The 21948-nt window shown below is 53.6% G+C and overlaps 1 protein-coding gene across 4 annotated transcripts in view; it reads right to left on the bottom strand.

The window, feature by feature from the left end:
* The window catches only part of ADAMTS14 (ADAM metallopeptidase with thrombospondin type 1 motif 14), a 79565-nt gene that overhangs the window by 47878 nt on the left and 9739 nt on the right, over nucleotides 1–21948 (bottom strand). For all 4 annotated transcript variants that reach the window (XM_058543253.1, XM_058543251.1, XM_058543252.1 and 1 more), the window contains exon 3: nucleotides 5266–5422. In XM_058543253.1, the coding sequence (XP_058399236.1) occupies nucleotides 5266–5422 (157 nt within the window). The remainder of the gene's footprint in view (nucleotides 1–5265; nucleotides 5423–21948) is intronic.

Below are 21948 nucleotides of genomic sequence, written 5' to 3' on the forward strand. Positions count from 1 at the left end.
GGGCATGGCTAAGTCTTTGAGGCAATAAGAGGAAAGTGATAACCGGCCTGGGTTCCAGTTCCCACTTGGTCCTGTCTCACTGTGTGTCCTAGCCCAAGTCCCTTCGCTTCTCTTGGCCTCCATCTCCCCTCCTGTGACATGGGGATAATAATCCTTGATCTCTTGCCCCGCAAGCTTGCTGTAAAAATCAAAGGTGGCAGTGGGTGGAAATGTAACCATGGGCCCTCTAGGACCAGTTCAACTGACCCCATCTTATCAACAGAGTAATTAAAAGTAGCTTTTCATAAACTGAGAAATGACCCCTTGTTTGGTTCAGGCCGGTTGAGACCACCAATCCCTCAACCTGGCCTGTGCAAATACCCAATAAATGACCCTTTTGACATCAAGGGGCTGAAAACTCCACCTCAGATCATGGTGACGCCGCCATTTTGTGAACATGTGTCCTATGAAGAGCCACGAAGCTCGACTACGCTTGTGCAGATCATCAATGACCTCACTTCTCCCACCTCCAGTCATCCATCTCCACACTTCAGGCCGCCCTGCCCTTCATCCCATGAATTATGCCCCAAGCCCTGGATCGGGGAGACAGATCTGAGAGCATATGCCCCCGTCTCCTTGCAGATTGATTTCGCAAAATAAAGCTACATTTCTTGTCCCAAAAGCTGATGCCATAATAATTGGTTTTTTTTATGCAAATTGGGCAAAAGAACCCCAATTTTGTGTGGTAACAAATCCATGAGCACATTTGCAGAGATCCATGTTCTGCCTCTAAGCCTCTGTCGACACGGCTACTACAGGAACTGAAATCTGAGGGCAGGGCAACGGAACCACGGGACTCAGTGCTACTGTTCCTTTTTATTTCCCTTTAGTTAGTGGCCTTATACTGCAAAAGGAAGGGAAGCACTAGACTGGAGGGTTGGAAACCTTTAAGTGTGTGGCCACTGGCCCATTGGAGAAACCAGAAGAGGGCGGCCAGCCCTCTGAGTGATGCATGGCCTGGCGAGCAGGGTGCAGCCGGTGTCCCCATCACTTGCCCTGAGGCCAGTGCCTCGCTCTGCAGGTCACACTGCACAAGAACCCAACAGTGAGTGCAGCTGCCCAGAGACAAATTCCTGGGAGGGAGGAGAGAAAAGCCCCAGGAGGGGAGGAGAAGGGGCAAGGGCTCTCCCCATGGAGTGGGGAGAAGAAATAACAGTCACTCCCAACAGGGGAGCAGGGCCCAAAGGTTCACACACTGCAAGTGAAATGTGAAACTTGACCCCTCACAACTCCCCCTGCCAAGTTGAGGCTCAGAGAGGTTACCTGACTCATCCCAGGTCACACAGCAATATAAAGGCAAAATCCCAGAATGTAAACCCGGGTCTCCCACTCTCCCATTACCACACCCTATCAGAGCCCACCCAGACTTCTCTCTCCACAAAAACAATGAGAGGAATTGGGGAGGGCCTGCTGACATCAGCCACAGACCCTGGAGATGTTCCAACCACACCCTCCTCTATGTGTTTCTCATCCTTCAGGCCACAAATAGGTAACCCTCAAAGTGGGGTGGGGTCGGGGGCAGCAGGCTTCTGGGAGGCTTTCAGTGAGCCCACCCAAGAAGCCCCAGGAGAATGTAAACTGGTGTAGCTGCTTTGAAAAACACTTCGGCAGTTCCCCTAAATATTAAACATAGTGTTACCATAGGACCCAGCAATTCCACTCCTAGTTATATACCCAAAAGAATTGAAAACATATGTTCACACAAAAACTTGTACATGAATGTTCACAGCAGCGTTATTCATAATAGCCAAAAAATGGAAACAACCCAAATATCCATCACAGATGAACAGATAAACAAAGTGTGTATCTCCATACACTGGAATATTACCCTGCCATGAAAAGGAGTGAAGTACTGACACATGCTGCAACGTGGATGAACCTTACACGCCAAGTAAAAGAAGCCAGTCACAAAAGGACACATATTGATGATTATCTATATGAGATGTCCAGGACAGGGAAATCTATAGAGATAGAAGGTAGACTGGTGGTTGCCAGGGGGTTGGGCAGGGGAAAATGGGAGTGACTGCTAATTAATGGGTACAGGGCTTTTTATGGGAGTGGTGGAAATGTTATGGAATTCAATAGTGGTGATGGTTGCACAACACTGTGAATATAGTAAAACAAAAAAAAAAAACCCACTGAATTGTATACCCTAAAATGGTTCAAATGGTGGATTTTATCTCAAATTTTTTTTTAAAAAAAGAAGCAGCAGCCATAAGTCCCAGCCAGCAGGCTTCCCCTGAAGGGATGAGCTGCGCTGGTGACTGGCAGCCCAAGCCCTCAGCTGAGGAGCCAGAACTCTGGCCACAGATGCACATGGCCCGTTGGCATCCAGTTCCCTTCTCAGGAGGGACTTGGAGGGTGGGAAGGGGGTTATGGGGAGTAAGACCACAGGCTGAGGGAGGAAAGGGCAACGTTAGGAGCATGGGAGCGTCTAGGGCACAGCCTCCAAGGCCAAGGCAGGGTCCCTAGGGGAGTCCCTGAGGGGTTGGGGCAAGGGCCAGCTCATACCTGGAGATCCAGCCAGGGGAATTTCCACCTCCGGACTCTGAACAGTTTAGATTTCTCACAGAGGCCTTGAGGAAAGAATTGCTTAACTCTTTTTGGGGGACCATCAAGGGTGTGTGTAAGTATGAGCGTGTGTTTGTATGAGTGTGAGGGGATGTGAGTGAGTGGATACTGGGTGTATGTGACCAGGCAAGTGTAAGTGTATGAGGTGTGTGACTGTATGTGGGTGTGTAAGTGGGTATTAGTGTGTAGATAAGTGTGAGTGTGTGTGAGGTATGTGATTGTGGGGGATGTGAGTGGTTGTTAGTGTATGTGAATGAGTGTGAGTGTGTGAGGTGTGTGACTGTGGGGGGGTGTGGGTGGATGTCAGCATATGTGAATGAGTGAGTGTGAGGTGTGTGACTGTGTGGATGAGGTATGTGACTGTGGGGGGGTGTGAGTTAGCATATGTGAATGAGTGTGAGTGCGGGTTTGTGAGGTGTGTGTGTGAGTGGGTATTTGTGTAAATGAGTGTAAGTGTGTGAGATGTGTGACATCTGTGTGGGTATGTGAGTATATGTGAGCAGGTAAGTGTATGTAGGTGAGTGTGGGTGTAGGTATGTGAGGTATGTGGCTGTGTGAGTGGGTATTAGTATGTGTGAATGAGTGTGAGTGTGTGACTGTGTGTGATTGAGGTGTTTGTGTGAGTGTGTGGGGATGTGTTGTATGTGAGTGGGTGAGTGTGTGTAGGTGAGTGTGCGTGGGTGCACGCATGCTCTCTTCAGGAAGCAGCAGCCTAGACCATACCCTGAGCGCCAAGGGGGAGAGTCCCCTCCACCCCTAAGCTCATTGGTGCACGTCCGACCCCTCCACAGTGGAGCCGAGGTGGCAGGGAGCCCCTGCACAGGCCACAGCTCAGCTAGAAAATCCCTCTGAAGGGTCCTCTGATGCCGCCTCTCCTTCCTCGAGGAAAGCTAGACACATCCCAGGGGGCAGCAGAGCTCACGTGAGGGACAGGAAGATCATTAAGACTTGGAATCTGTCCTCCAGGACCCCCAGCCTGTTTGGGAGAAGGAGACAGTCCCCGGAGAAATCCAGGGGGCTGAGGGGTCCAGGAGAGGGGACATCTGAGCTGGGCTGACAGCCGGGCAGGACAGGGATGGACAGAGAGGGGGGAAGGTGCTCAGGCTGAGGGAGACCTCGCAGAAGCCGGCTTACTGGCAGCTGGGCAGGCTCTGACCGGCTGGCCAGGCTCTGAGGCCCTTCTGTGTGGGGAGAAGCACACCCAAAGATGTGAGGTGAAACCCTTCGTCCCAATGAAGAATGCTACGTGGAGACATGCACACCCAGAAACGCTTCTCCACACCCTGGGCTCAGACCCGCTGCTGGCCTTAAAATAACAGAGTGAGTGAGAGTCATAGGTTTCTTTCTAAGGAGGGACACAGATGGCCAGGGCGCGGCATCACCCACAGGCCCACAGGAGCTCCAGCGGACAGCCTGACGGCAGGGAGTCACGCAGCCTTCCTGGCCTCAAGTCCAGCTCCACCAGCTCCGCGTCTGAGGTCAGCTACCCCTCAGGTGGGTGCTGGTTCCCACTCCAGTCACCACTGTGCTGCTGAAATCCAGCCCAGCCCTCGAGGCCCGCCCGGCCCAGCCCCCACCCCACCCCAGGCTTGCAGAGCCACCCAGCACTCAGCTGGCTCCTGGTGCCACGGCTTCTCTTACAGCAACACCGGGAGAGCAGCTGGGGCTTCAAAAGAGGCATTGTGTGGAGGACAACCGGCTTCCAGGCATTCCTTCACGCAATGCCCAGCCCCACCAGGGCCCTGATAGGAGGGTGTGGTCCGCTCAGGGCCAGATTCCACCCAGGCCTTCTCCTGTCCTCTTGGCCAAAGGGGCTTCGTGACAAAGCTAAGTTGAACTATGAAGTTGGCCCCGGGCCCAGGACCAGCACACGTCACAGCCACTGCCTCACTGGCTCAGCCACGGGTCCTGAGTACCGCTGGTGTGCAGGCACCTGCGCTGGTCACCGCGGTGCAGGACGCCCTGCTCTCAGGGGCTGTCATCCTAACCTGGCAATAGTCACCCTAGTAACAAGACTGCAGCAAGAACAATCACTCGGCAAGTACCTACTACGTGCCCAGCTCCACGCTGGGATTTTTATGTACACCACAACTAATGCACACAACCTTAGAGGTGGACAATGATCGCCTCCACTTTACAGATTAGAAAACGAGGCTCAGAGATGTTAAGTAACTTGCTTAGGGTCACACACTAGACAGTGTTGGAGGCAGGATTTAAAAATCGCCTGTTGGACACAAAACTGACCCTGACGCCCTGACACTAGGCAGTCCCCTACAAGTGCCCTAAGAACTTCCTTCCCATGGTTCCCAGGGGTTGAGCTGATTTTTATGGGGAAGAGCTAACTGCAGCCATTCCACCTTCTGCCTTGGCAGAGAAACAGCCTTGCAAAGCAATGCTGAGCCCCGCAGAGACCTCTGGAGTCCTAAGGACCACAGTTCAGGGGGCTCAAGTAGCTCCTGTGGCCCCCAACTCTGGCCAGCTATAGTAGCCCCTAAACCCACTGGGGCTTCTCTACTGGTGCAGTAGGTAGACCTGGTCCCATTTTACAGAAGGGAAGACTGAGGCCGGGAGATGAGAGGGTGAGGTCAGAAGTGACCTAAAAACACCCCAGAGGTATGGACACAAGTAAAGCTTGGGGACCTGCCCAGTGCCTACCTTCATTGTGAAGGTCCCCGCCAGGCTCTGCCCACTCCCGCTGGACGACTTCCCGGCGGTACACCACGTGCGTCCTCCCGCGGGCCTCCTTCTCCTGCTGCCCCCACTCCAGGGGCTCTATGAAGTAGTCGGTGCCGTCGGTGCGGATCAGGCCCGCCTGACCAGGGGCGCAGCGGGCAGGAGAAAGAGGAGAGAGAAGAGGCGTGAATACACAGCACAGAACAGGTGAGCATCTGTGAATGCAAACGTGTGACCACAGGGCTGCAGCCTCTTCCCTGTGGACCTGGGGAGCCCTGGGACCCCAGCAGGGAGGTGGGAGGGGTGGCAGGAAACTGAGCAAGGGGCCCATGCTCATTTCCAGCAAAGCAGCCCCACTTGACTGTGTTGTACACTCATGGGGTTCCACATAACATTTCATTTAAACAAAGGGTCCCAGTGCTTAAAAGCGGAGAGGGGGAGGCAGGACAGCCACTGCCGTAAAGGATACGCGCGCGCATACACACACACCAGGACACCGCATTCCACCCTGAAGCGCTATCACTCAGATTTGCCTTTACCTACCTGCAGACAGGAGGGGAAATCCTATGGGCAAAGGTGAATCATCCCTCAGGCGGGTGCCGGTTCCCTACTCCAGGACAAAGTGTTATTATTCCAGATTTCAAGCATGTGTGCACGCACGCCAGGGAGGGCAGCTGATGTGCGCTGATGATAAACGAGCCAGGAGAGCGCACAGGAGCGCACAGGCGCGCACGCTCTGTTTTTAATCTAATTTTTTGCCTGCATCAAAATATTCCCTTAAAAAAATCAGGTGTTGGCCTTGGAAATAAAAACATAAAAATATAACCTTGGCCAAACCCAGCAAATGCGTTATTAGCCCCCAGTGAAGGCAATAATCACAGGGGCCAAGGAAACATAGAACCAGATGTGTGTGAATACACCAGTGGCTGCTCAGGCCCCCAGCCCCCAACACACATCAGCTCTGTAAAGTCAGACCAGCCCACCCACCACAGTGCCTGGAAAATAGTAGGCAAGCCCTAATAAATATGTATTTATGAATTCCTTCACTCACTCAACAAATATCTATTGAATCCTTCCTGCATACCAGCACTGCTCCAGAGACGGGAATGCAGCTGCAGACACAAGGCAGAGACTGAAGAAAGCGTTTTTCTAACTCTAGTGGTACTTCTCCGTTTGAATAGGAGCCGCCTCTTTTTAAAGCAGCCACTACTTTATACAACTAAATGCCACCAATTTTCCCACCTCAGCCTATGTGGAGGTGGCTTCTTCACGAATCCCCTTCCAACACCGACTGAGCACACACCATTGGAACCTCCCAGCAGCAGCCAATCTCTTTCTCGTCCCTTCCATTTAAATCTGTTGATCAAACTGCAAACACCATTTGGGATCAAGGCAAGGTGGCTGCCTTCTACACCTCATAAACAGACTCAACCAGGAGGCCAGAAAATGCTCTAGGGAAAAACAGCAGCATTACTGGAATAAGTATGCGGCTTCCCAAGGTAACCATTTTATCAGGGGATACTCAACTATCTGCAAAAGTTCTGGTCTGCTTATTAAAATGTCAATGTCACATCTTGTCTTGAGCGCACATCCTTTCATTCAAAGCACTTCCCCCTTTTTACTTTTGCACCTACTATGTGTCCAGGGCAGGGAGAACCAGACAAATAAGGCCCAGCCTTTGGCTGTGAGCTGCTCATCACCTGGAGGAAGGGCCCGCAGAGGAGGAGAGGGAGGCCAAATGTTGTGCTAGGTGCTATGGCAGATATGCCTGAAGGACGGGTACCCACCAGGCTCCCGGTTGCAAGGGGCAGAAATTCAACTTGAACCCTCTTAGCCCAAAGGGGAGCGTATTGGCCCCATGAGAAACCATGGCAGGGGCAGGCACGGGAAGTGAGGGACTCCATGCCCTCAGCTCCCTCTCCACCCGTCCTCTCCACACCCTCTGTCAGCTGCATTCTCCCAGCACGGCTATGCAGCCCGTTCTTGCAGGCACATCTCCGCTCTGCCACCAGAGACAAGGAGAAGGTTCTTTCATAGTCCCATCTGCAACAGCCCAAGGGAGGACTGTGTTGGTCCAGCCTGAGTCACATGGTCACCCTGGGACTGGCAGTCCCTGCTAGACCCCCAGGCCAGCAGAGGGTGATGACTGCACTGGAAGGAAGAAACTGTTAGGGTGGCAAAAGAAACCCACCTGGGCTGGAAAGGACGCACCAGGCAGAGGGCCCAAGCAAGGGCACGGAAGCATGGAGGGCAGGGTGGGGACTGGGAGGCATTCAGGCTCATGCGCAGAGGCTGAGCCCAAACCTGACAACCAGTGAGGGCCAAATCGAAGGGCCTCTGCCACTGCCCCCAAAGGAAGCCTGTCTTCCAGGGTACACAAGGGTTGTAGGACAGGAGGGCCCAGGGCACACCCCCAAAGCTACTGCAGCTCGGCTGCCACGAGAGCTTGTGAGAACCAAGCCCCACACGCACCCCAACCCATTCCATCCCTCTTTCCATACCCCCGTCTGATACCCAGGGGGACTGTTCCCACCCCAACTCGCCCTATTCAAGCCCCTCTGGATCAAGCAAAGCAAGAGACCCTTATAGCACAACTCAGAAGGGCTGTGCTTCGTCCAAGCTAAAGTTGTACAAACCCAGGCTCACGGAGGGCTGTAGCCATGCTGGCCCTGCCCATCACACCTCTGGAAGCAACCCGGCAGAGGAGAATTCTCCAGACCAGGGGGCAGAAGACTCAGCCACCCCACACACTGAACCATGGCCCTCCTCTGTTCTGAGACTTGGTTGACCAACTGTACAAGGAGGATTCTTCAAAAGCTGGCATTCCGTACCTCATTGTGGCCACCAGATCTCAGTGCTTCATATAAGGAATGCAGGTTCTGGAATGATCCACATGGCCCAGGGCTGGGCTGCAAGGCACTGCCTTCCAGCCCACCCCTCCCTGTCCACAATCATGGACCACACAGACCTTTCAGGATCACCGTGCCTGCCCCAGTCTGAGGCTTCAGCACCTGGACAACATCCTCAGTTAGGGGACCTCTAACTTTTACTTGGATGCCTCTAGGGACAGAGAGCTCCCTCCCTCAAGATGTAACCTATCCTGCATAGGGACATTCAGAATGTTTTACTGAGCTGAAACACACTTCCCTACCTCCCACCCTTTATAAACAGTCTTATTATCACTGATTTTAATAACAGTATCTGCCACATGTATTTATATGTCTTATTTCATCCTTACAATGACCCTATGAGGTAGGCACAAATATTAGACCCATTTCACGGATGAGGAAACAGAGGCTCAGAATGGTTAAGTAACTTGCCCAAAGGCACCTAGCAAGTAAGTGACAGCACTAGAACAAGAGCCCAGCTCTGTGTGGCTCTTAACCACTAGGCTATATTACCACAGGTCACCCTTAGGCCCTGCTTCTGCCCTTGGGGGGTCACTTGAATGAGGGAACTTTCCTTTCATAGTCCCATCTGCAAATCCCTGGGCCTCTGGTCTTACAGAGCAAGCAGGATGTTCACTTCTCACCTCTGGGCACAACACCCCCATGGAAGCCAGTCCACCTCCCACCATGCACGTGAGAACAGAGGAGACACTTCAGCACACAGCCCTAAAAGGAGTAGACTCCCCAGGTGACCCTCCACCCGGCCTGGAAGGCTCCCACACACCACCCTCATCACACCATCCTCATCACACCCCAGCTCCTCTCTACCAGAAGCGGAAGCTCCAGGATTCCTGGGTCTGGTCCAGTGCCCCCGCTCACAGGCCTCTCCCCAGGGAAGAGTTCAAAAATCCCCATTTCCCCAGCCCAGTTAAATTTAGGGCAAAGACCCACGCCCTGTAATATGCAACCTGCAACGTAAGTTTCAAACCTCTTTGTGACAGTGGACTCCACCAGCCCCTCAGAGAACAAACGCAGAACTTCCCCAGGGATTTTCCTCATCCATTTTGTGCGTACATCCAGCCTTGATAGGCAGTTCTTGTCCAGGCCCGGGTGCCCCCTCGGCCCGAGACCCTCCTCCTAGAGAAGAAATGGGAAGGTAGGCCGGGCCAGTCCCTCCCCCACGGCCCTCGGTTTCCCCATCCACACCAGAAGACATCTGGCTGACGATCCCCTCCAGCTCTGCCCTGGCCAGGAAACCAGGCACCAGGCAGGGCAGACAGACTGGCAACGGGAACCCTCTGGCTCTGCCTCCTCGCCAAATTACTCCCATCTCTCAATTGAGGAGATGTTTACGAAAAGTGGTGGCTAATTTTAAAGCACTATAATCAAATCAAATTTCTGTATAAGAAATCAAGAAAAGGGGGCGAAATAAGTTCTGGTAGCCTGGAAAAGACATGTCAGCCATGTCTTTTTTCACCCTCACCTTATTCTTTTGGAAACAATAAATAAGCAGGAAATATATACTAGCAAGGTTCTTCATGCAAGAAAAACAATAACAATAGCTGATCACATCCAGTTGAGCCACACACTATACAGGCCCCTAGGCGATTTCTCCCCGTGGAAACTCGCCCATCCAGCCTGGCCGCCCTCAGCAGAGTCTGGATTCTGTTCTACGGCTGCTTCCGAGGGGCCTTTCCCGAGAGCTGAGTGGCTGATGGGGAGGAGCTGTTTGACTTTTCCAATATGGCTGTGACACTGTTTTGGTTGCAAAGGCGACACTTCTGCTGCGTCTTCATCCGGAGGCCTCCAGGCCACACTGACTGAGGTTTTCCAGTCCTGCTTCCCCTCAGGGGAAGCCCCCAAGTCCAGAGTGTAACTCCAGGGCACCTGAAGGAGACAGGGTTGCACGGCAACAGGGGAGGTGGGTGCTGGCTTAGAAATCAGCTTGTGTCCTGCCATGGGTCATAACTGAGCAAGTTCAGTTGGTCACTGGCAGCTGTCTATCATCAGCCTGAGGTCCCAAATATTGCAGCAGATAACTGAAGCCATATTATTTTAGTATTTTAATGTGTGCATGTATATGTATAAATGTGTTTTTTCTAAAATTGCATGTATTTGCATGTAAATTGGCAGGTGAGGGTACAATGAGCCAACAAACAGATCCCCAGGGAGGCCATACGAAGAGATCTCCAAGTACTAGAACACGTGTCCTTGGACGGCGCTGAAGTTTAGGCTTGGACCAGGGCAGGGCTCCATCTGTGCTGAGGCAGGTGCTGAGACAAGCAGCAAGGACCCAGCCCACGGCCCAGGCAGGGGCAAGTGGCTTAGCTCTGAGAAGACAGCTGCAGGCCCTCTGGGAAAGCGGGATCCTGAGCTCCCTTGCTACGCCCTCAGATTCACCAACCTTCATCGAATGCCCAGAAGGAGGGCCCATTTCAAGATGGCAGCTCCCATTGAGCCAGCTCAGGGGTAGGCCAAGTCTCCTCTTCCTCTCCTTCCAAGGCCAGCCTTTGTGGGGCACCCCCAAAGGAAAAAAAAGCAGAGCAGGCCACCTCCAACCCAACCATCGTGCCACCTCCCAAGGAGAGTGCAATCTCGGGCCCGACCTGTCCTGGAAATTCCATTTGGAGGGTTTTACTGCCAGCTGTGGTGTCTCAGGTTCTTAGGCTTCCAGCAAATTCAGCTTGAAACTGTTCCACTGTAGGAAACGAAAGAAAACCCAGCAAGTGAAGGCTGGGGCGATGCACACAACAGGGAGTGGCATGAGAGTCAGAAATGGCTTCCACCAGGCCCACCCTCAGCCCAGCAACCCACTTCTATCCTCAGCCACGGCCAGCCACGCCCCCTCTGTAGACCACATCGCCCGCTACAACCTCAGAAGACTCGGCCGTGGGCTTCTCCTTCCCTTCCCCTACCGTCCTGCTCACCTAACTTGCACACTGGCTCCGGCCATTACCAAATGTCAAGACCTCCAACACGTGACCCCACTGCTTTATCATTGTCAGTCCCCTCACCAAGTCCTCACTTCCCTTCTCACCACCTGGGACTCCTTGGTCTAGACACATAGTAATTCTCCTGCAAACACCCATAATTCTCTCCCCCGCTTTCCCTCTATCCTACTCTCCCAGAGAAGCCTCTGCCCTGGTTCAACCCAACCAGCCACCCACTCCACGTCTGCACACTGATGGAGAAAACGCACATGGTACCCACTGCTCTCACTTGAAATCAGTGGCCAGCACTCTCACATGAGCAGGATGCTGGCTGGGGACTCTGCGGCACCTCCCTGTTGCGTCTGCATGCCAGTTCTCCCAGGGGCTTCGACTTCCAGCACTGCCCCCACCCTCACTCTCTTCTGTTTTTCAGGAGAAAACAGACACCATGAGGCAGGCTCTCCCCTATCCTCCCATCACTTTGAACTCCCACACCTGTGCCCTTCCCTTCCTCCCGCTGCAGCCTGCGCTCAGGATCACCTCCCCCTCACCTCCTCAAAGACTTAGCTCTTAGTCTCCCTCTTTCCAGCATCAGCACGCTCTCCCTCTCTGGGATCACTCTCCTTGTCACACACGTGCACTCAAGGACCTCCCATCTGTGAAACGCCCTCCCTCCCAGCCCTGTCCAGCTATTCCAGGTCTCTGCTTCCCTCCACAGTAGAAAGTTGTCTACACTCAGCCTCCACCTCCATGCCTCTCCTCTACCCTCCCAAAGGGGCTTCTAGAGCCACCACCACTCCCCAGAAACTCGTCAGGGTCACCCAAGACCTCATGTGGCCAGAGCCAGCAATCACTCCTTTGTCCTGGTCTCACTCAGCTCCTCCAGCCACACACATGCTCCTTGGGGATTTCCCCTGGTCTCATGGCTTTCAATACCATGTATTTGCAGATAACTCCCAATTACATCCCCAGCCCTGACCTCTCCCAGAATTCCCTGCAGGACTGTCCAACAGCCTCCTTGAGAGAGACCCTGGGCCTCTGCTGGGCACCTCAAACTCTAGAGCAGACTGACCCCTCCCCTTGCCTACCCCATCTCAGCAAATGGCACCATCTTCTTCCCAGTTGCTCAAGCCAATAATCAAGGGAGGGTGGGCCCAGGGATTGGGTTTTTTTCAAATCCTTCCCCCTGTCCCTGCCCACCGTGTTTCTGGTGAAGTCAGTTCAACTGGAAGCCACACCCACATAACCTGAGGGGACAAAACCCTCTAATGGGTCATCTTGGGCCACTGTCTCTGATTCATGACAAGTGTGAGGGGGCCAGCCCCACCCCACACATCCCCCATCCTGGGACACCACTCCTGCCAGGACTCTTCAAGGTGGCCCAGATCCCTTGCTCCCTCAATTATGTCTTTGATGTCAATCATGTCTTCCTCCCTCCCTTATGTCTTTACGAAGCATCTACCGCACGCTAGGCTCGATGGGGGTGGGGGTGTGCAAAAAGACATGCGAGACCAGCCTCTGCTCTCCTGATAAGGGACTAGTATCTAGAATACATAAAGAACTCTTACAACTCAATAATAAAAAGACAAACAAGCCAATTTAAGAATTGGAAAAGGATCTGAGTAAACATTTCTCCAAGGAAGATGTACACGTGGCCAATAAGCACATGAAAAGATGCTCAACATCACTCATCATTAAGGAAATGCAAACCAAAACCACAGTGAGATACCCCTTCACACCCACTAGGATGGCTAGAATCAAAAAGTCCGATAATAACAAGAATGACAAGAATGTGGAGAAATTGGAACCCTCATACACTGCTGGTGTGGATGTAAAATGGTGTAGGTACTTGGGAAAACAGTCTGGCAGTTCCTCAAAATATTAAACAGAGTTACCATATGACCCTGCAATTCGACTCCTTGGTATATATTCAAGAGAAATGAAAACATATGTCCACACAAGAATTTTTACATAAATGTTCACTGCAGCACTACTCACAACAGCCAAAAAGTAGAAACAATCCAAATGCCCATCAACAGATGAATGGATAAACAAAATGTGGTATAACCATACAATGGAATATGATTCAGCCATAAAAGGAATGAAGTACTCACACATGCTACAACATGGATGAATCTTGAAAACATTATGCTAAGTGAAAGTAGTCAGTCACAAAAGACCACATATTCTATGATCCATTTATAAGCAAGTCCAGAACAGGGAAATCTATAGACTACAGACAGAAACTAGATTAGTGGTAGCCAGGGGCTGGGGTGATGGATTAGGAGGGTGATAGCTAAAGGATACAGGGCTTCTTTTCGAGATAGTGAAAATGTTCTAAGACTGAACGTGGTGATAATTACACCACTCTGTGTAAATGATAAAAATTCATTGAATTGTACACTTTAAATGGACCAATTGCATGGTATGTGAATTATATCTCAACAAAGCTGTTAAAAAAAAAGATGATGCACATGCAGGGAGATGAGAGGCATGCATGGAGATGACACACGCATGGAAACCAGAGACATAGGTGCACCGAGATGACACGCACACAGGGATGACACACACACGGAGATGATACACACACACAGAGACAACACATGTGCAGGCAGGCAACAAACACACACACACACAGAGACGACACACACGCAGGAGGCACACAGGCTGCCCACTACCACGGAAGCGTGAGTCAGCATGGCCGGTATGAAAGCCTGCAGACACTGAGATTCCATCTAATTCAAACCTAATGTGGAAGCCCCGAGCCATAGGAGCTCTGCTGGAGGCTGGGCTGCCGAGACCTGGGCCCAAACCAAGGAAAGTCTGAAAGCTAATTCCTCCTGAGCTGCAGCCTTGGGGACAGACAGGAGGAAGGAGCCCTTGGAGGATGGAGCCGAGAAATGCCAGGCTTGTCCTCAGCAGGCACACCCGCCATGCAAGCCCCAGATGGGCAGCATGAGAACTCCCCAAACAGGCCAAAGACCCAGGAGTAGCACCAGCAGTGGAGAGCCTCCACCAGCTGGAGAGATTATCTGGGATGACCACTGGGCCCCATGTCCCAGGGTCACAACCTCTGCAGGCCCCACACCCTGGGAGGTACTGAGTGAAAAGTTCCTGAGGTCTTGCTAGGCCCAGTCCATTTGTAGCAGGAATCCTTCTCAGAGGAGAAGCAGTGTGGTGGGTGTGGTGGGTAAATGCAGAGACCCCTGAGCCAGCATCCCTGGGTCCTGCCAGTCTCAAACCACGTAAGCTTGGCAAGTTACTGAACATCCCCGTGCTTCAGGATTGTAGTAGCACTATCTTGTGGAGTTGCTCTGAGAAATATACAGAGAACCTAGGATGGTCCGAGCTTGCAGCAACGACTATGTAAGCGTTCGCGTTTGCTGCCATGATTATCATGACCGTCATTCAAAGTGTGCCTGGGAGTCTCAGCGGCTCACGAAGGGAGCCTGTGAGTTCAGTGCTGGGAGCAGCATTCTGGAACCACAGGACGGTTTGTCTCTAACTCCTGGCTCTGCTGTGATCCCTGCTCTGATCCCCTGCCTGTAAACAGGAAGAAATCCCTAAGAAAAAAATACCAGTGGCTGAGCATCCTTAAGGAGAAAAGTCCCTACCAAGAGAACAACTGGTTCAGGGTAATTTTAAAGGTGAGAAAGAATATGTGCTCACAAAACATTGGTGGCAATGCACCCAGCTGTTAGAGAGTTGTTTGTGGGTGGTGAAATTGTAGGTAATTCCTTCTTGTTAAACTTTTAGATATTTTCTAACTTTCCTGATTTCCCTATCTGAAAAAGAAAGCTAATTCTGCACAGAATGTCTGCCTACTACAATGAGCAAGTAATAATCACATAACAATTATTTTTAAACAAAGTTTAAAAAAAGGAAACAAACCCAATGTAACCCTCCTTTTCTGTCACCCAGCTTCCCTGCAAAGTGGCGTAGAGGCCACCTTTGGCAGTGAAACACCTGGGGCCCCAGTTCAGCCCAGGCCCTTCCCAGCTGGGTGACACAGGCCCTCCAAGCCTCAGTTTCTGCATCTGAAGCCAAAGGGCTGCTGGGAGGATGGGACGAGGTAATGAAGGGGAAACTCCCCTCCTGAGCCCAGCCCACAGCAGGGGCGGCCTATTCTTCTCCCACCTTCTTTGGCCTGGCTCTTCTGGTCCCCCCACCTTGACCTCAACTTTTCCGCCAAACACACAGTAGACTTTTCCAGGAAGCTACAGCAGTGGGTCTCACCCCCAGATGCCCGATAGAATCATCTGGGGGAATTGGCAGAACTACTGACGCCCAGGCCACACCCCAGACCAATGAATCAAATCTCAGTGGGTGGAGCCCGGGCAGCAGGATTTCCTTAAAGATGCCCAGGTGAGTCTAATGTGCAGCCAGGGCTGGGAACCACGGATCTAAGCTCTGGAAGCTTCCAGACTATGGAATGGTACTCAATGGAACGTTCAAGTGATCACCCACGTTTCACAAACACAGTGGTAGCAGTGCGGGGAGTGTGACCAGCATTAGTTTGTCATAATGCAGGAAATGGGCAAGAAGGACAGAGAGGGAATAGGAGGACAATGACTAGCTGCCCTGACTAAGGTGGGCAAGGGATGGGGCCTGGAGAGGCCAGCTACTGCACGCCTCTTATGTCACGAGCATCTCCCTGGGCTGAGCATGACCAGGGATCACCTGGACCACATGTGGTTTGTGCCACAGGTGCTGTCTCAGAACCTAACCACCTCCTCCCCTCAAGGTGCAACTCCACTGTGAGTGAGGAAGAATTTGCCAAAATTGCCCTGAGCTGGCAGGTCTGGAAGGTAGTGGGTGAGGGGGGCTGTGATCTGCTGGGCGGACAGTGGCAAGTCAGTGATGTCACGGCCACCCCAGCTGGGGAGCCCACAGTGCAGACAGTGAGGACAATTAGTAGCAGTACCTTTGTGATGATGATGAAGATGAAGGTGATGAATGATTCTGGCCTCTGGCCTCTGGGTCCTGGCCCAGGGGCAGGGCAGGGCCTCACACCGGCAGGTGCTCAGAGACGCCCCTTCTGCTGCAAACCCTGACCCTGGAGCCCAGCCAGAGACAAGGGCAGACCTTGCCAGGCTGGCAGCCACCCCAGTTTCCATTCCCTGTGCGCAGGAGCCACGTGGCTCCAAGGCCTCTCCTCTGTCACCACCACGGCCCACCAAGCTTGGGCCAGGAGCTCCGCCTGGCCCCCTGCTTGGCGCTGAGTCCTGGCAGCAGTGGTGGCTTTGGGACAAGGAGACAGGAAGCAGCCCTCAAATGCCAAGAGGCAGTGTGGCTGCCAGGCCCTGAGCTGAGGAGCAGCTCCCTGCATCAAGGCCCTGTAGTCCGAAGGCTACAGCTCAGAAGCAAGCCAGCTGACAGTGGCGCAGCTCCAGGGACAAGATGTGGCCAGCCCCTCCCACAGCTGAGGGCCAGCCCCCAGCAGGTCACCTGCCCCAGCCAGGCCTCCCCTCTGATCCATCCCTACATCTGGCCCAGAGGGGTGCTGACTTGGTTTTAAATGAGATCATGCGTGTAAAATGTTTACCATGGAGTCTGACACACAGCAGATCTGTAATAAATGAGGGATGTGGTGGTGGCAGGAGAAAGGCTCCTTGCAGAGGGCAGGTAAGCACGCGAGAATGGAAAGGAGTGGGCCTGGCCGCCTGAGTTCCCATGCCAGGCCCGGCTCTAACCCCACAAGCGACCCCTGACAACACATACCCCTCCCGGCGTCACTGCCCCCCTCTGCACAGTGGGGAGGAGTGGACAGAGCCATACTAGCTGGAAAGCACCATCAAATGAGGCCTGTTACCATCCTCAATCCTGACCAGGGCCGGGCACCACTAGCATGTTTTCCAGATTTCTCAGAACTCGGACACTTCACCAAAGCTTGTCCGTGTGAAGCCCCGTCAGTTACTAGCAACACGAATGCCCACATCCCAGCCCCTCAGGCCGCTCACCAGGTTCTCGACTCACTTCACATGTTCATGTACATCTCCGCAATTTCACGCCTCCTGAACCTCTGTCTGCAGTACTATTCATCCAGTCATGCATCAGATAATTGCTGAGCAGGCCCTGGTCTAGGTGCTGAAGACACAGCCACAAGTTCCTTCTCACCTGGAACTAACATTCTACCAAGGGGTGAGACAGGCAGTCAGTAGGTTAAAATACAGCATACCAAATGGAAACAGCTACGGAGAAAAATTAAGCAGGGGAGAGAATTGGGGGTTGAAATTGTAAATAAGGGAGTCAGGGAAGATGTCATTAAGAAGGTGACAATTGAGCAAAAACCTGAAGGAAATGAGGGGCAGGCGCTGGCGGTACCTGGGGAGGGGTGTCCCCCCAAGGAGCACAGAGGGACCACCACGGAGGGAGGGGCGGAGGAGGTCACAGGCACACGGGAGGAGGGACCGGAGGGCCTGCTTGGCTTCTCCTAGAGGAGGATCATGGGAAGGCTTAGATCTAACCAACTGCTCTGGCTGTTGTTGGTGAGCAGACATCAGGGAGCATGGACGGAAGTGGAGATCAGCTAGGGAGGCCATTACCACTACCCAGGAGAGAGGACGGTGGCTCCGACCACCCCACCACGTGTTATGCTTCTCAAGCCCTGTCTGTTTCCCTTTCGGAATTATTAGCAACAAAAATCCCCCCCTGGCAGCCACATGGGGCCTGTTCCGTACCTGGCACCACACGTGTTCACGTGGGCCTTCATGCCTCTGTCCCTGCTGTGAGCTCTGCCATCAACGCCCTGCCAGCCCAGCTCAGATGCCACCCTTCCATCACTCTCTCCTCCAGGCCCCCAGTGGCTCCCGGTGCTGCTCTATCCCCGTCCAGATCTGTCTGTCTGCCCCTCTTCTAGACGTGAGCTTAGGGAGGACAAGTAGCGACCCAGGCCACAGGACCAACTTCGGAACAAAACCACCTTAAATAAACAGTTTTGGGGCCAAGCCCACAAAACGAGCTCCCCTGGGCATATCACCCTTAATGAGAGAGCTGCTCTCCCACAAAATGTGGCCGTGGCTTAGGGGACCATGAATGATGAGGTGATGAAGTATCAAGCACTCAAGGCACCCGGGCCAGCAGCCTGCCAGGCTACGAACACAAGGCCTCTGTGGGCTGGAGGGGCTGATGCCGATTGTGGGCTCTGCCAGCCTCAAGGGGCAGAAATAACCTCTGCTCTGGGGCGGGGCTGGCCTGGGGGGCATGGGCGTTTTCTGGACAGATCAAAGGTATAAATATTTGGTCTGCTTAAAAGCAAAGGCTGGGGCCGGCCCGGTGGTGCAAGCGGTTAAGTGCATGCGCTCTGCTGCGGCGGCCCGGGGTTCACCAGTTCAGATCCCGGGCACGTACCAACGCACCACTTGGAAAGCCATGCTGTGGCGGCGTCCCATATAAAGTGGAGGAAGATGGGCACAGATGTTAGCCCAGGGCCAATCTTCCTCAGCAAAAAGAGGATTGGCAGATGTTAGCTCAGGGCTAATCTTCCTCACACACAAAAAATAATAATAAAAAAGATAAAAGCAAAGGCTGACAAAGGGCTTCAAGTAACCCCTAGGGAACGGAGTTTGCATTCAGACCGACCATGTCCTGACAAATGCTCTCACCTTCAGACATTTCTCTAAAGGGGCCTGTTCCTCTGCCCCCTCAACCATTATGGAAAGCAGAAGAAAAGGAGACTGCAGGGTTTTTAATGTTCCATAACACGTAATGTGTGCATAACCACAGCCCCCTGCCTTCCAATATTTTCAAAATGGATAAAACAGCAGCAATGGTGACTTGGGGCCGAGAAACACCAGAAGGTTCTGTTTGAGCTTCCAATCCCACTAACTGGGCGGTTGATATTTGTTCTTTCTTAGTTGGCCTCCCAGCTTTCGGGAGGACACTGACATGCAGAGGTTGAGCAGCCACCCTCGCAATGGGAGCCTCGTCAACACCTCCACTCAGGACCCAGGCCCAAGGACTCCCAGGACGCCCCCAAAGGGCAACTGCTGGACCAATCGCTTCTGCATTCACGCTCTGAAGCCGTTGCCACGCCACCGCCTCACTGGCCAGCATGGGGTTCATGACCTCGAGTCACTGCTGACATTTACTCAGTCCTTTCCACTGACTCAGGAGAGGCCGGGGGGGATCCTAGGGGGAGCACTGGACTCGGAGTCAGGCGCCCAGACCCCACGGCCCTGACAGTTGCCGCATGACCCTGGGTGAGTCTCTTCCCTCCCTCAAGCCTCGGCTTCCTCGTCTGGAAGGTGAAGAGGGGACCAAGAGGCCCCCAAATCCCCTTCCAGCCACAGCAGACCACACTCAGGCCAAAGTCAGGATGAACTGCGGAAGTGACGCTGAGCGGAGATGCACCACCAGAGGCTGCTGTAACACGAGGACCATCTGTGCTAACAGGGAACTCCTTGGTGCTACCGAGGACGAGGCGGCCTGCAGAAATTACTATTATTGTTGTTGTTGTTGTTTCTAAGGCTTTGAAGGCAGGGCAAGGCCCACATGCTGAAAATGGAAGGCCAGGCCTGGCGGATGGTTTGGGAACCTCCCCCTGCAGGGTCCAGGGAATGCGGAAATTCCCGGGTCCTCACCGAGGGCCCGCCCCTGGGCCTCTAGCACACTGAGGCTGGGGGGGAGGGCAAGCGCAGCCCCCACCACACTCACCAGCCTGCAGGGCGGCCCACAGGCCGCCATCCCTCCCGCCGGCCTGAAGATGCGGGGAAGAATAATTGCAGCCTCCCTCGCTGGAAGGGGGGCCGGCTCTGCTCGGGAGGAGGGGCACTGAGGTGACGTCTGGCTTTCATTCCATATCATAAATACGTTATTAATCCAGAGCAGACAGCGAGGCACAGCCGTGGGGAGACGAGGGAGGCAAAGCTCTGCAAGATCAACCGCCTTGAGGACCGGAAAACCCCAGGGCCCAGACCCCGGGCGTCCACTCAGACAGAGGCCCCAACGGGATGCAGCCTTCCGGGAAACAAGAAGAGCACTGAAATGGGTGACCAGCGGTCTGGGGACGAACCTACTGCGGATCCTGCCTCACTTTCTGTGTTTATTGTGATCAACGATAATCATAAAAGCCACCATTTATTACTCTAGGCCCTGCAGCAGCACTTAAGTGCTTGATTTCTAACCAATAAAACTACGAGGTAGTGACACCCACTTTAGAGATGTGGAAACTGAGGCTCAGAGAGGGCAAGCAACTTGACCAGGGTCAGTACAGAAAAACAATGCAAAGATGGCGGCAACAATCCCGCCTGTCCGCTCGCCTCTGTGCGATGAGACTTCGCTGCCCCTCCCCTCAGGAGGTGAAGTCCATCTCCCCAGTCCTGGAAAATCCAGTCTGGCCTTGGGCTCGCTTGGACCAACAGCACAGAAGCTATATTACACAATTCCAAAGCTAGGCCTTAACAGGTCTTACAGCCTCTGCCTTCGCCCTCCTGGAGTGCAACCCTGAGACTTCCTTGAAAGAAGCTGGTCTTGCCTCCTGGAGGATGAGAGGCCACAGAGAGGAGAACTGAGGCTGCCCAGCCAACAGCCAGGACCAACGCCAGACGTGTGAAGGAAGCCAGCTTGGCCCTTCCAGCCCAGCCCACCTCCAGCCGCAGGCAGCTGCATGAGGGCCCAGGAGCCACCAGCGGAGGAACCGCCCAGCCACCCTACGGAAATGTGAGGAAGAATCCTTTGTTGTTGTTTTGAGTTCCCCAGTTTTAGCTGGTTTGTTACGCAGCAGTGGATAACTGCTCCAGTCCCTCCGTTTCCCCACTGCCTGCCTCCCCAGGAAGACCTGTGCTGCCCGCCTCCTGGGACTCGGCTGAGAGCAAGGCCCCCGCGCTGACCACTGCCCTCGCCTTCGGCCCCCAGGACCTCACCCCACCACAAGCAGGAAGTGGCCACAGGTGACGCACTCTGTAAAGAATAAGAAGAGCTGCAGGCCACTGTCCACCTGAAGACCCACCGTCACCCTGTGGGCTGGGTCATGAGATGTTCCCTCTCTCTCCAAGGAGACAGCTTCTGGTTTTCATTTTACAGACACAAATTCTACAAGGCGGGCCCAGGGTTTCTCAGGGAACTCGGTTATGTCAACAGCAAACGTGATGAACCAAGTCGCACCCTCAGGGAGGATGCGAGCTCTAGAGACACAAACTCGCTGGTGAGGGGATGCCCAGGGCAGGGAGGCAAACAGGTTTCACCTCGCACACCCACTCAGGCCTCCGGGGCATAGCTGCATGGAGCACACACTGGGGGACACTCAGGGACAGTGTGCCCAGCTGACCTGCAACACCTGCCAGGGTGCTGCAGGGCCAATGGTGGTATGTGTGCCACACGTGTCATCGCTGGCCTGGGGCAGGTGACAGTCAGGCACGGGGAGAGCGACAGGCATGCTGCCCCTCCTCGTCTAACTGGGGTCAGAAGACACAAACGTGAGCTCCAGGCCACCTCTGAGAGCCAGCCTCCCCGCTCTCTCCCTCGGTCAGCTCACCGGGCATCCAGGAGAGCCTGCCCTGTGCAGGGGTCATGGGACACACAGGTGACCAAACTCAGACCTGCCCTTTGGGAACCCGGTGGGAATGTTCCAGGCGAGAATGCAAACTGGAATGAGGAGCAAGTTGCAGCCTGAGAAAAACAGGCCTGGGTGAGGTGGCGACGGGGATGAGCTCTGCCTGCCTGGCTGAAGGCCCAGAGCCCCCTGCTCTGGGGGTCAAGCAGACAAATGGGGTGCTCTTGGCCTCCTCTTCTTCTCCACCACCACCTCCTCAGACCCACCAGACACAACCTATAAATCCACACCGTTTAATAGCAACGGCTGAGGCGTATCGAGGACTATGCTAATAAGCCCTGGTGCACAAGACAGC

The sequence above is a fragment of the Diceros bicornis genome, chromosome 6 (genome assembly GCF_020826845.1).
Source record: "Diceros bicornis minor isolate mBicDic1 chromosome 6, mDicBic1.mat.cur, whole genome shotgun sequence".
Classification (NCBI taxonomy): Eukaryota; Metazoa; Chordata; class Mammalia; order Perissodactyla; family Rhinocerotidae; genus Diceros; species Diceros bicornis.